The sequence below is a fragment of the Helianthus annuus genome, chromosome 13 (assembly GCF_002127325.2).
Source record: "Helianthus annuus cultivar XRQ/B chromosome 13, HanXRQr2.0-SUNRISE, whole genome shotgun sequence".
Lineage (NCBI taxonomy): Eukaryota > Viridiplantae > Streptophyta > Magnoliopsida > Asterales > Asteraceae > Helianthus > Helianthus annuus.
In genome coordinates, this window is record NC_035445.2 from 61,057,083 (window position 1) to 61,070,343 (window position 13,261).

At 35.6% G+C, this 13,261-nt stretch overlaps 2 protein-coding genes across 3 annotated transcripts; one reads left to right on the forward strand and one right to left on the reverse strand.

The window, feature by feature from the left end:
• Positions 1–639: 639 nt before the first annotated feature.
• Positions 640–1,077, forward strand: LOC110900899. Its single transcript, XM_022147757.1, has one exon. The coding sequence runs from the start codon at positions 640–642 to the stop codon at positions 1,075–1,077; it is 438 nt and encodes a 145-aa protein (XP_022003449.1).
• A 6,231-nt stretch (positions 1,078–7,308) lies between these two features.
• Positions 7,309–11,477, reverse strand: LOC110897964 (inactive poly [ADP-ribose] polymerase RCD1). Of its 2 annotated transcripts, none has more exons than XM_022144699.2 (7): positions 11,103–11,477; positions 9,680–9,794; positions 8,494–9,587; positions 8,183–8,424; positions 7,830–8,077; positions 7,655–7,750; positions 7,309–7,567 (listed from the first exon to the last, which is right to left on the reverse strand). In XM_022144699.2, exons 3-7 carry the CDS (start codon positions 9,486–9,488, stop codon positions 7,514–7,516), a joined length of 1,635 nt encoding a protein of 544 aa, XP_022000391.1. In that variant the 5' UTR covers positions 9,489–9,587; positions 9,680–9,794; positions 11,103–11,477; the 3' UTR covers positions 7,309–7,513. The 2 variants fall into 2 exon arrangements, with proteins under 2 accessions (XP_022000391.1, XP_022000389.1); XM_022144697.2 differs by having other exon boundaries at positions 7,309–7,570.
• Positions 11,478–13,261: the final 1,784 nt, after the last annotated feature.

Consider the following 13,261-nt stretch of genomic DNA (forward strand, 5'->3'; position numbering starts at 1 on the left):
TGTGAAACCAATTGTGGGGTCCCTCGAGTTTGGGACCTTGCATGTTTTTTATTAAATGATTCTTGTCAACATGCTATAAATCAATGGTTTAACTAAATGTGTGACTTACTAAAACATAGACATTTTACGAGCAATTCTTAAAATCCTAATAGTATAATCCATAAAACTCTTAAGCAATCCATAGAGCAATTCTTAAAATTCTAATAGTATATAATCCTTGAAAAAAAAAAAGACAATACTAAAAATATTATTGTATTACCATATAAGCCGAGAATAAAAACTAAGAAAGGTTCTTAACATCTTAGGGTTGTGAAAAAACATGACTAAACTATATTGTAATGAAAAGCGGATCTAGTTAACCGTGCCCATAAATATGTTATATTTGTTCAACTCGTTTAAACACATTTTTAATCGTGTCGTAAATGTGTTAACTTGTTTATGACCGAATTCTAAACTTTATGTTGAGTCAAGCAGTGTTATTTGATCATGTCATAAGTTGACCCTTATATCATTGGAGTTGATCCATTCAAAGCACTGACAGTTAAAAAAATATATAATGAAAGTTAAGATAAAAATTCTGTCCTAACTCAAAACACGAGCAATTCAAACATTCTATAGGCGCTTGTGATATAGGCGCTCATGGGGGAGTGGTCGTCTTCCAATTTTATTAATATGAGGCGTATACTGCGTATTTTCTATTTATGCTCCGGGTTAAAGATCAATCTCCATAAATCAGTGCTCTGTGGTGTGGGTGTGGAAGACGAGGTTATAGCGAATGTGGCTGAGTCTATGGGGTGTAAAGCAGGCGCTCTTCCTTTCACGTATTTGGGTATCAAGGTTGGGGCAAACATGAATAGAGTCTCGAATTGGGAACCGGTGGTTACTACATTTAAACGAAGGTTATCTAAGTGGAAAGCTAATACTCTTTCGATTGCCGGGCGCCTTACGTTAATCAAGTCGGTTTTGGATAGTTTGCCTACGTATTATTTTTCTTTATTTAAGGCCCCTAAGAAGGTTGTAGATGTTTTAGAGGGATTGATGAGAAGGTTTTTATGGGGTGGGACGGAGGATGTGTGAAAAATGAGTTGGGTTTCGTGGGAGGTTGTTACTAGGGGTATTAAAGACGGAGGGTTGGGGATAGCGCCTCTAGAGGCCAATAATAATGCTTTGCTTGTTAAATGGTTGTGGCGATATCTTAATGAACCAAACGCGCTGTGGAGAAGAGTTATTATCTCCATTCATGGATCGTCAAGGAGCTGGGGCATCGCGCCTCTTAATAACACCATCACGGGCGTCTGGAAGAATTGCGTTTCTCTTTGGAACAAACTTAAGGTCGATGGGGTCGGTTTAAAAGGTGTCATTCGGGGCAGCCTCGGAAATGGTGGACAGATTCGGTTCTGGCTCGACACTTGGTTGGGCGATCAACCTCTTAAAGAGTCGTTCCCTTCTTTATTTGCACTCGAAAAGTCCAAGCGGGTGCTGATTGCAGGTAGGTTGAAGGTCATTGGAGAAGCTCGTGTTCTGACTTGGGACTGGAACCGTGCGCCAAGCTCTGCTGCTGAGATATTGGACAAGCAAAGATTAGAGGCTCAGCTGCTTTCGGTAAACTTGGAGGACAGGAATGATAGTTGGAAGTGGTATTATGGGTCGAGCTTGGAGTTCAGTGTTGCCAACGTAAAAAATTGGTTGCATGGGCCGGATAATGGCGATGGTAATTTTGGGTTCAAATGGAGTTCTTGGGTTCCAAACAAGTGTAACATCTTTATGTGGCGCGCATTTTTGGATCGGCTCCCAACTAAGACATGTCTAGCTCGAAGGAACATTAATGTTGATAACTTGGCCTGCGTTTGGTGTGAGTCTTATGATGAAACAATATAACATGTCCTGACTGGTTGCGGTATTGCTTCAGGGGTATGGAACTTAATTGCTGTTTGGTGTAAAATTCCTAGACCGTTTGTTTTCCATGTTAAAGATTTGGTAGACCTACACGAGCATAGCGGAGTGGCGGGCATCAAGAAAACGGTTTTACACGGGATTATTATCATCGCATGCTGGAGACTATGGAGAGTCAGGAATGACAAAGTGTTTGGTAGCAAGGCGCCTAATGTGACGGATTTGGTTGCGGATATCAAGAATGTAGGGTTTCTTTGGTATAAGCATCGATTTAAAGAGGGGGTAGTGGATTGGGTTAGATGGTGCTCATTTGATCTAACGTAATTTCTTGGATTGTTTGTCTTGGTTTTCGGCCTCTATCTCCGTCTTGGTGATAGTTGTCGGTTTTGGTTGGTTTTATGAAAGTCTCTTTTCAAAAAAAAAAAAAAAACATTCTATAGAAAAAAATCTATGAATCTAATGTCATCTAGCATTCTTTAAATGGCAATTGATCTTTAAGATTATGTGATTTCTATATCCATAAAATAACATAGAAGGGCTTCAAATTATACAAAAACGACCGGAAGATGCCATTTTGTATAATCAGTTTGCTCAACTTGTCCTTGTAGTGAAAACTTTCACAAATATTTTATTTTTGATTTTTTAGAATTCTGAACATATAAAAAATGTAGGGTAAATTTCATGTACATCCGTAATATGGGTTTCAGCTTCTTCCTAGTCCGTCTATATTTCTATGTTCATATAAAAGTGTTACCATTATACAAAAACTGATAATAACAATAATAATAATTCAATAAATAATAATAGAGATTATCATGATATAACACATTTAACTTACAACTTTAGTTAAACAGAATAAAACAGGTTTTATAAATACGACATACGTATTATTATATTCAATTATCCTTTTTAGCTTTGTGATTTCTTATAAAGTTAAATTCCAGTTTTTAAAAGGAAATAAAAGTTGACATGACGTTTGGTATACCGCCATGGAAGTAAAGATAGACAAAAATGGCCCCACAAATAGTTGAAAACATTATGAATGGTGAATCAAATAATCTCATGATTGTTAAAAAAATTAATAATAATAATAATAATAATAATAATAATAATAATAATAATAATAATAATAATAATAATAATAATAATAATAATAATAATCTGATGATTGTTACATTATGATTTCATAATAATATTTTGTTTTGTTGTGCTGTAAAGGAAATTTTGGAATAATGCAAGGAGTCATTGTTTACGTTATATGCTCATAATTTGGTAAACAAACCAATAATTGTTTTTACCAACAAACAAATGGTAAAGAGTAAAGACGGAAATGTGTTCGGGTTGATACGCATAGAATGTGTTCCGGTTGATACGCATAGTGGAGAAATATATTAAATACCGGTCATCTGCTAGACTGCTAAAATGTTTTTATATCAGCTAATGACAACGAGATTAGGCGGTGGCTCATTTGGACTTATTATAAGTTAACAATTTTTATGAGAGTGACACTATGCACCCATGTATAATTAATTTGAATATTACTCAAATATAACCCGTTCTCTTGAGTACATCCAAATAAACCCATCAAGTAACCAAATCAACATATCATCAGGAATCACGATGACCAGCAGGGTGGAAGCTTTCGTTTGTATTTCATCAAGCATATGGTGCGTACCACAAAACATAAAACATGAACGATTTGTACCTTCTCAAACACCCACGTTACATATACACACATAGGTTTAATATTTTTTTTTTTTTTGAACGGCAAATTTGGATCACTGACGGACCACTGGAGTATCATCGTGTCACGAGCAGAACCACTCGATCATATCCATCTCCACTAGGCAATATAATGTCTATACACCAATTCAGGAGGAAACCCAATAAATCTGGGAAAAACCCCCTTTGTGAGAATCGAACACATGACCCAATGGTCATAAGCCTTATCCCACCACCAAGATATCACTAGGCTATAATGCCATGGGTACATAGGTTTAATATTAGAAGCAACATTTTTTATCTCCTCTTAAAATTATCTTCTAATGCATCCATGTTCACATGCAGGGCCGGCTCTGGGGTGGGCAGGGAGGACCACTGGTCAGGGCTTGATATTTGGGAGGGCACGCTATTTTTAGAAAAAAAAAACCTGATATGTATACGTAAAAATTTCTTTTTTAATAGTGTATACCTATACAAACACTAACATAGAACTACTTACAAAACTATTCTTACGCTTTAGATTAGTTATTAGTCCATTGGCATTAGATTTAGACCTTTATTGAGCCCAATACTCAATTTCGTTTAGGCCTAAGGGCACGTTTTTTGAAGCTCAAACAGTGTACACAAATTCTCAGGACCGGCCCTGTTCACATACCTCTTGTTTCCTCTTGTTCCTAGAATCAACATCCATTGAATTTACTAACATCTTTCATATTCATCCTTTCCCAATCTTTTCCCATCACATTGTGCTGAAAACCCAAAGTATTTTAGTGACCCGACTCAATCCGACAAAATAAAATTCAAACCTAGTACGATGTAAATGCCTCTTTAAAGACATATAGAGACCAAAAATTATGACTCTGGTGAATAAAAAAATTCTTACGTCCGCTAAGGCATGTGTTGTATCATAACCACAAGTTCAAGACTTACAAACTAATACAGATCAAATGACTATAATGAAAAGCATATAATATTTCATTTCATAAATGAATATAAAGAAATATAATACAATATATTTGAATATTATATAAAATTTGGGAAATTTTTAAATTTTGAAACCATTTAGTGATAAATAAAGTAACGTTAAATAATTTAAATAATTATAATCGTTTAAATATAAAACAAATTAAACTATAACAAACTACAAATATTACATAAATCATCGAATGGGAAATTTAATCGAACAAATGGCCATGTATATATGTTTTATGTTTTACAAGTCTTAAACTTTATTAAATAATTGTTAAAAAAAAATTCTGAATCTTTATTGTTATAAATTAATATATTTATTTTGTAAAAGTGTAATGAGTTTATGTATTTATAAATTTTAGAAACCTTTCATAAGTTTATACATAAAGTAAATTTTATGACTACAAATATTACATTAGAAAGAAAATAAAAATAAGAGAAAATAAAAATAAGAGAAAACAAAAAAGGAAAAAAATAAATAATTAAAAGATATGTTTCACCTCTCACATCCTTAGTCATCCCTCCTCCTTACGAATAACCGTCAAATGTGTCATGGACAAACCCATGCAATACGACATCCATAGCATTCTCGTCAGTAGGTCGACATGTGACGTTTGTGATCTTATATGTTACGAATCCTCTTAGAAAGAAGGGATATTGGATTTAAATAGCCTCAACTTTCATCAATTGGCCAATAACACTCTAAATTTTCGATTTGTACCACAACACTCCCAACTTTAAACTTATTTTCCTCTGGCACTCCTTAGCTAACTGAATCCTAACCTAGTTAACCAATGTCAAATAGCACATCATCAAAAATGCCACGCCGGCTGCCACATCATCAAAATTGACACGTCAGCTACCACATCAGCTGTCGTGTTGTCAAAAAATGCCACATCAATTGACATGTCATATGCCACATCAGCGAAAAGGGCATATCAGCAAAAACTAACTAGATTATGTTTCAGTTAGTTAGGGAGTGCTAGAAGAAAATAAGTTGAAAGTTGGGAGTGCTGGTATACAAAATCGAAAGTTGGGAATGTTATCGTTCAATTGGTGAAAGTTTGGGTTATTTAAATCCAATATCCCTAAAAAGAGTTATAGTAGAAGTGTGTTGATATTGCGACGACGTCGTATTAAGGGGATCTCTTTGAGCACCAGTAAGCTTCTCTTCTTGTCTTCCTAACAAAGATGGCACCTCCGACCACTTTATCCACAACCTCTCTCTCGATTCCTAGGAAAATCCTACATTTGATGGGAGATGTTGGGTTCATAAGGAATATCAGTCTTCAAATATCAGCAACCTTAGTGGATGCCTATCATAAACCTTTTTGGTTACCTATCATTAGCCTTTGTGGTTACCTATCACAAACCTTTACGGCTACCGGTTTATGGATCCTATCACAAGCCTTTGTGTCTATCACAACCCTTTACGATAGTCGATCTATGCACTGTATCACAAGCCTTTATGGATATTACTCGACGAATCGTATCACAAGCTCATGTGACTACTTATCACCCAGCCTTTATGGCTTAATCAATTAGGTCCAATATGGACCGCATCACCAATGGCCCTATATTACCACATTCGTTATCACATGACATACATGGTACTCCAAATCTTACATGTAGGACCAAGACAGCCTAGACCATAAAAGTAAAGATTAAACTTCTGGAGCAACAAGCCTTTGAGACCGGACCTTCTCGCTAATGCTTTCAAGGTCGTAGCTTGTCATCTAGAGCTACCATACCAAAGTTGAGTTTGCCATTATGGAACCGGACCACGAAATTACATGTGCACTCAATCAAGCTCATTATAAGCGACCATTCGATAGTAGGAACTTCAAGACCAAGAATCACTTGGACGAGTACGCTTTACATAAAACCCCAACAAATAACAAATGTTAGAACTTGACCATGTTTATTATAATAAAAAACACATTATGAAGATGAAATATGGTGTTTAGCTAAAAGCATTCTATGGTTACTTGAGCAGGCTAGATATATCATTCACTTTTTTTTTGAACGGTGACTTTCTTTTTGAGTGACGCAATGGCACACCGCCTAAACGGCGGCCCTAGCCAAGATCTGCCCAGACTACGTTGTCTTAATCGGGCCCGCGCTGGGTTGGTCAGACTTGGTTACGGCGTTCCCCCGAAAAACCGTACTGCCTTCACACGAAATGCCTCGCTACAAACCACTGTAAGGTAGTCTGTAGCAAAAAAAAATATACATATAGAAACCATCTTCATATTGCAATATTACATGAACAAACAGTCAAACAGACATTATGAAGATGTATACATAACACCAACCTGTCGGGTTCAAACCTAATTCGGTGAATAAAGCAGAAGACTGATCGGCCTATCTCCATGAACAAGGCTGAACGAAGATCGGAACCCTAACTCTGTGAACAACACAGAAGAAAAATCCTAACTGTTGCAAGTAAACACCGGTAGCCAAACGAAAGAAACCAGCATATGACAATGACGACGTGGAAAAGTCGAAACCCCATAAACTAACATTACCAAACCCAAAACTGCGTGACAATCTCCTACAAGCCCGTGGGCAAGCAACCGAGGGGAACAAAGAAGATAAACCGACTGATAATCGTGTACGATATAGGAAACGAACCGGAAGGTGTCACATTGTGACCAAAACATAAGAAACCTAACTTTAGGGCTGTGATTAAAACAAAGAAAACCTATGAAATGGACTTGAGGAAACAAAACAGACACAAAACACTACTTAACTGCTTCAACAATGCCTTTTTACACGACCACAAGGGTTCACATTTAGCCTTACAACCAAAGAAACACTTCAAAAGATCCATCACTTTATAAAACATAAGCCGACCGGAACAAAAATAAAAACATTAAATTAAAATTCCCAATAAAAAAACAAACACTACAAGGCTTCCTTCATGTTTTCAACCTTGTTGCATCTCCTCCTTAGCCTCCGACATGCTTGCAGAATTCGGTATCTTCTGTCCAACACAAGGAACGAAAGCTTAGATACAAAAAAGTAACCCAAACGGAACCAAAACATCAAGAGCTAACTAAATCAAGACCTTGTTCTGGAGGACGGATATTGTAGACCGCAGTATCTGATCCCCAACAACTGATCTCAGTTTCTTTATGAACTCTTCTCGGTTCATTTTCTTGGCCTAACAAACAGAAAAACGGGAAACGATGAGTACTTCTTGCGCTTACACAAAACACTGAAGGCTGAAAACTTCACCGTACCCTAAAAGATTCATAGAAGATATGCAATAATTTCATATCATTCGGAGCCACTTTAGCAGAGACTGCTTCAAACAACATCGAGAACGGCATCCAAGGCGATTTAGGCTCCTTTGGTGTGCTCGATCCAGCACTTTGAACCTTTTCCATTTTATTCGAAGAAGAATCTTGGTTTACGGGTGGTCCATGTGGATCATGAGCTGTAGTGACTCTTGACATATCGGGCCTGCTTTCTTCACCGACTGGATTCCCTGCAATGATGAAACGAACGCGTTCAGTTTGAAAACGACCCGACTTTATACGCGTATTTTCATACCGTGACTAGAAGAAATGTCTAAGAATATAAAAGTTACAACCTTTGATCGTTGGAGACACCGTGAAACTGACTACACATTCAGGGAATATGTGTGTGTTCATATTAACGTTCCAAATTACATAATTATTAGGATTTTGAAGATCGTCAACTCCGTTATCAAAGCATTTGTCACTTGGATAAAACTGCTTTGAACCTGCGTGAACAACTTCCGCATTCCCCAAAATTACACGACATAACATCATATGCCGTATCCCTTTTTCGTCAACATCACATAGCATAGCACTGCATAGAGTAAACGTATATACATTAACCGTTCAATATCCAATAAAAAAACGAGACTTTCATTCATACCTGCTATAAGCAGACTGAACGGCTGCAAGGTGAACACCGTAGCCGTACTTCCCGAGCTTCGGCCCGTTATGCCCATAAAACAAAACGCCAGATGGTGGTGCGCATCCCGCAACCGGAAACCAACCGAATTGCACATTAGCTTTTCCACGAAGTTTTTGAGTAAATTCAACCTGTTTGTGGAAGAGTTCGAGTTTTGCTTCCATAAAGCTACTAGAACATTTCTTGACTTCAAGAAAGTCAACTTTCAGATCTTGACCGATACCGAACATAAACATGTGTCTAGCGGTTTCTACATCCACGGTCCCACAACTAGCTCCACAAACTGGCGATGCATATTCATCACTCTTTTGCTTCTCCTCAACGGGCTGGTCAACTTTGACGCGTTTAACGTTTGACTCACCGACACATTCTTCATCTTTATTGTTTACTAATCCGTTAAGCTCGATTTCCAAATGCAAATTAATTTCGGGGGTTACGGAAGATTCGGCAAGATCTAACTCGTCATGATTCCCGTGACAACTGGAATATATTTCGGGAAAAACGCATTTACCCACGTCATCAATCCAAGCGATCGGCTTTTCGGCACCGGTTTTCAAATCAATTTGGACCATATGTAGAATGTCTAGAACGAAATGACAGCCATTACACTTCACTTCAATTGACGTTTTCTTGGACCGGAAGTCTTCTTTGACCAAGTCAATGACCTCTTGTGAAAAGTTGACCCAATCACCATCTTGCGAGAACAACAAGCGTTGCGGAAGACCACTCCTCGTAAAATTTGAGTAGTTTTTCAGTATGGTTTTCCTTGAGCATGAAGAACATTTATTCGCTCGTTTTCTCTTTCCAAGTTTGTTCGATGGTGGTCTCGCACTTACGGACCGGTTGTTGGGAATGGGACCCACTACCGGAGCCTTGCATTGAGTAACGATTTTCCTCTTTGGATCAACGATAATTCTACGACCATTTGCCGACACTTTCACGATCTTCGACGACATTTTTTCTGCACAGTTAAGCCTATTTACACTAACCTAAAAGTTAACTACTTGGTGTTTTGTACATTCGACTAAAAATACGATCGGAAAAAGATTCATGTCCTGCAAAGACGTTCATAAACATAAAACGCGCGATTATCAGTCATATAATATCTTCGAAACTGATTTGATAGCTGCAATTATTGATAGCATACCATGTTTAGAGATCAGCTTTACTTCCACATTATAAGAACATATCCATGTCATCGCTTCAAGTCGACAAATTTCTAAAACCGACATGAAGTAATTACAGCTCTAACGAAGATGACACTAAAAACAAAAATGGTTCGTCAGAGTAGATACATAGAACAATTTCATTCTTAAATAGATTCAAGTCATACACCACGTATTCGGTCAAGAAAGTCTGTATACAAAATTCGAGCAACTTTTCAAAAACTTGCATCTCCAAACAAACAAGTATTGTTTTCATTTTACCAAATAAAAAGTAGACGACTACGCATAACCTTATATATAGAATAAAGTTAAAAACCTATTGAAAATAAACTACCAAAAATGTGCATGTCAAAATTCAAATTTCGAAACCGCATTTAAATCCACAAAAAAAACATACCCTTTCTACCAAAGCAAAGTATAGTAATTGGTAAAAGAAAACATTATTTTCCAAATTCGCAATAAAAGAATCGTTATCGTTATCGTTTATCCGTCGTAACTCGTAACATCAACATTTATAATGAACTATCCAGATTATTCACAACTCAAACCAATAAACTAACAAACTTGTTACACTTTCTCGAGTTATGAGACAACGTACAAATATTCATATGAATACTTATCAAGAAGATTCTTAGTATTAACTCCAACAACAACATATAAAAAAGAACAAACATGCATATTTATTCATGCAGTCCATCCGATTTAGGGCCCATATCCTACTTTTCAAAACTTCGTTTACTTCTTAGTCAATAATAGTTACTACCCCAAATTTACCATTTGCAGAAAATTCTACACAAGACAGCCAAGAAACACATCCAAACAAGCATTTCAAAGTTTCATATAACAATTTCACTCAAACATATAGACTAAACTCAATTATCTTCATACACTAGACATATTTATATGGATATATTAATCTACATATGTAAAACCAAAACAGCTCACAAAGCCACATAAATCAATTATACAAAAAAACTTTCATAATATATTACTTTAAAAATATTCAAACTTTATACAACCCCACAATATATAATTCAACAAAACTCAAAAAAAAAAAAAAAAAAAAAAAAAAAAAAAACATCAACATAACTTCAAAAAAAATAAGAACTAATAACTATTACATACCAAATTACTTAAAAAGATTCAAACCTTGTACAACCCCACAACATATAATTCAACAAATCTCAAAACAAACAAGTGATCTACGATTCTACATACATCTCATGCACAAAAACACTTCAAATCCAACAAACTTCCAATTTCAAACAAGCCTATACAAAACCCTAAAATCTTTTTCCAAACAAACCACAACCCATCAAACAATTCAAACAAAAAGTACATAAAAAGCAAAAAACAAACACCGATCTGCTTCTAAATCATCCGATCCCCAAAATCAAGACTTACCCTTTGATAAAAAGGTAAAACTAAAGCAAGATCAGCAAATTAAGATAGGTTCCGATGAACATAACGGATGAATTGGTGGATAGATCGGTTCTTGATGGGGTCGCCGTCTCTGAAATTGGGGGAAAAGGTGGATCAATTAGGGCAGAATCATAAGAGACGGCGACGATATAGAAGCGATGACTTTGAAGGTGTTCATGTGGAGATATTTTATATGTGGGTTATGTGTGAAATGGTTGAAAGTTTGGTTGCTTGGAGAACAAGAAAGGGGAATAGGTCGGCGAGATGAAGGGGGAAGGGACGAGGTGATCACATGGAGGGGTTAGGGTTATAGATAGGTTGATAAGTCAAATACGGATGACAGATAATATTGTCCCCTGGTACATATCTTAATTATTATATTATTATTAATTTCTTAATTTAATATTATTATTTTATTAAAGGCTGGTCCTTGTTCTTTCCTTGTGTTGCTATGTTTAGTTTCTAGCTATAAAAATGAAATTACATGGATGGTTCTTATTATAGCACAAATCATTATAGTGATCATGATACGTTTATGTTATGTTACGTTACCTTACGGTACGTTACGTTACATTACATTACAATATATTAAAATAGAGTAGAATGAACAGAAGATACATATTGATAGAGGATGTTCGCGCAATGTTGGGGGAGCGACACATTGCATTACGATACTCGTTATTTTTAGTTTTCTTATTGATATAATATTTATCGTAATATTATTGTGATAGATATACATCAAAAGCGAAGTAATCGCGTAATCTATTTCATGGTGTTGTGAATGTTTCGGTCGGTTCGGTTATTATCCTCAACCGAAGCCGAAACCAAAGTTACCGGTTAGTCTAATTTTGTAACCAATCGGTTTTTGGTTAATCACTTCGGTTTATTCGGTTAGATTGACGTTTTTTTGGTTTGGTTCATTTAATTTCAGTTAATAGTAAAAACCAAACTTGAGCTAAAACTTTTGCTTAGAATTATATGAAACTGAGGTATAAAAACATGAAATGAAAGTATAAGTATATACAATAGAGATATAAAATATGAGCGGTAGGAATAAAAGCTAGAAATATATGAAAATATGAATGATTTGGTTCGGTTCAGCTAATTTTGGTTAAATGAGAGTACAGAAAAACTGATACCCAGTTTTTGGTTAATTCGGTTTTCAGTTAATTCAGTTTTTGGTTGATTTTGGTTCGGTTTCTTCTGTTTTCGGTTTGGTTTAGGTTAACGTTTTAGTTATTGCTCACCGATAACCGGTTTTGGTTAATAATTGATTGGTGTGCACATGATGCGGCGGGAAACACAAACATTGTCACGGTGTGCATTGTTCAGTTGGTTAGATTATTGTCCTCAACCAAAACCGAGGTCATCGATTAGTCTATTCTATTAACTAATCCGTTTTTAGTTAATCGATTTGTTTATTCAATTAGATTGACGGTTTTTGTTTGATTCATTTAATTTCGGTTAATAACCAAAATCAAACTCGGGCTAAAACTTTTGATAAGAAATACATGAAATTTAGGTATAAATACATGAAATGGATGTATAGGTAGGTACATGAAATGGAGGTATAAATACATAAAATTGGGTTATAAATATGAGATACATGAACTAAAGGTATGAAAGCTAGAATATATGAAAATATGAATAGTTTGGTTTAGTTAATTTTAGTTAAATGTGGGTACAAAAAAAAAATCGATAATCGTTTTTGGTTAATTTGGGTTTGATTAATCAGTTTTTTGTTTATTCCAGTTCGGTTTTGGTTAACATGATTTAGTTATTACTCATTCTTAGACACTGTAATTACGTAACATGTTAATTTTTTTAATTAAAAAAAATATAGCAATACTATATTCAAATTATGTAACACCCCGTGTTTTTGAATGTCAAAGTCAAAGTCCAAGTCAACTTTGACTTTCTTTGACTGTAAATAGTCTATTTTATGTTTTATTTGTATTATGTGGAGTAAGTGTTGTACTCAAGAAGGAATCGAAGTAATCGAATGTTTGATCGACGCGAACCAACTTACGACTGTGAATGGTAGGAAGTAACAATGCGATAAAGTTAACTAATCAGTAATCAAACCGATCTAACTATCATCGAACTCGAATCTCAAATTACGCGAACTTTGGTTGTTGTTT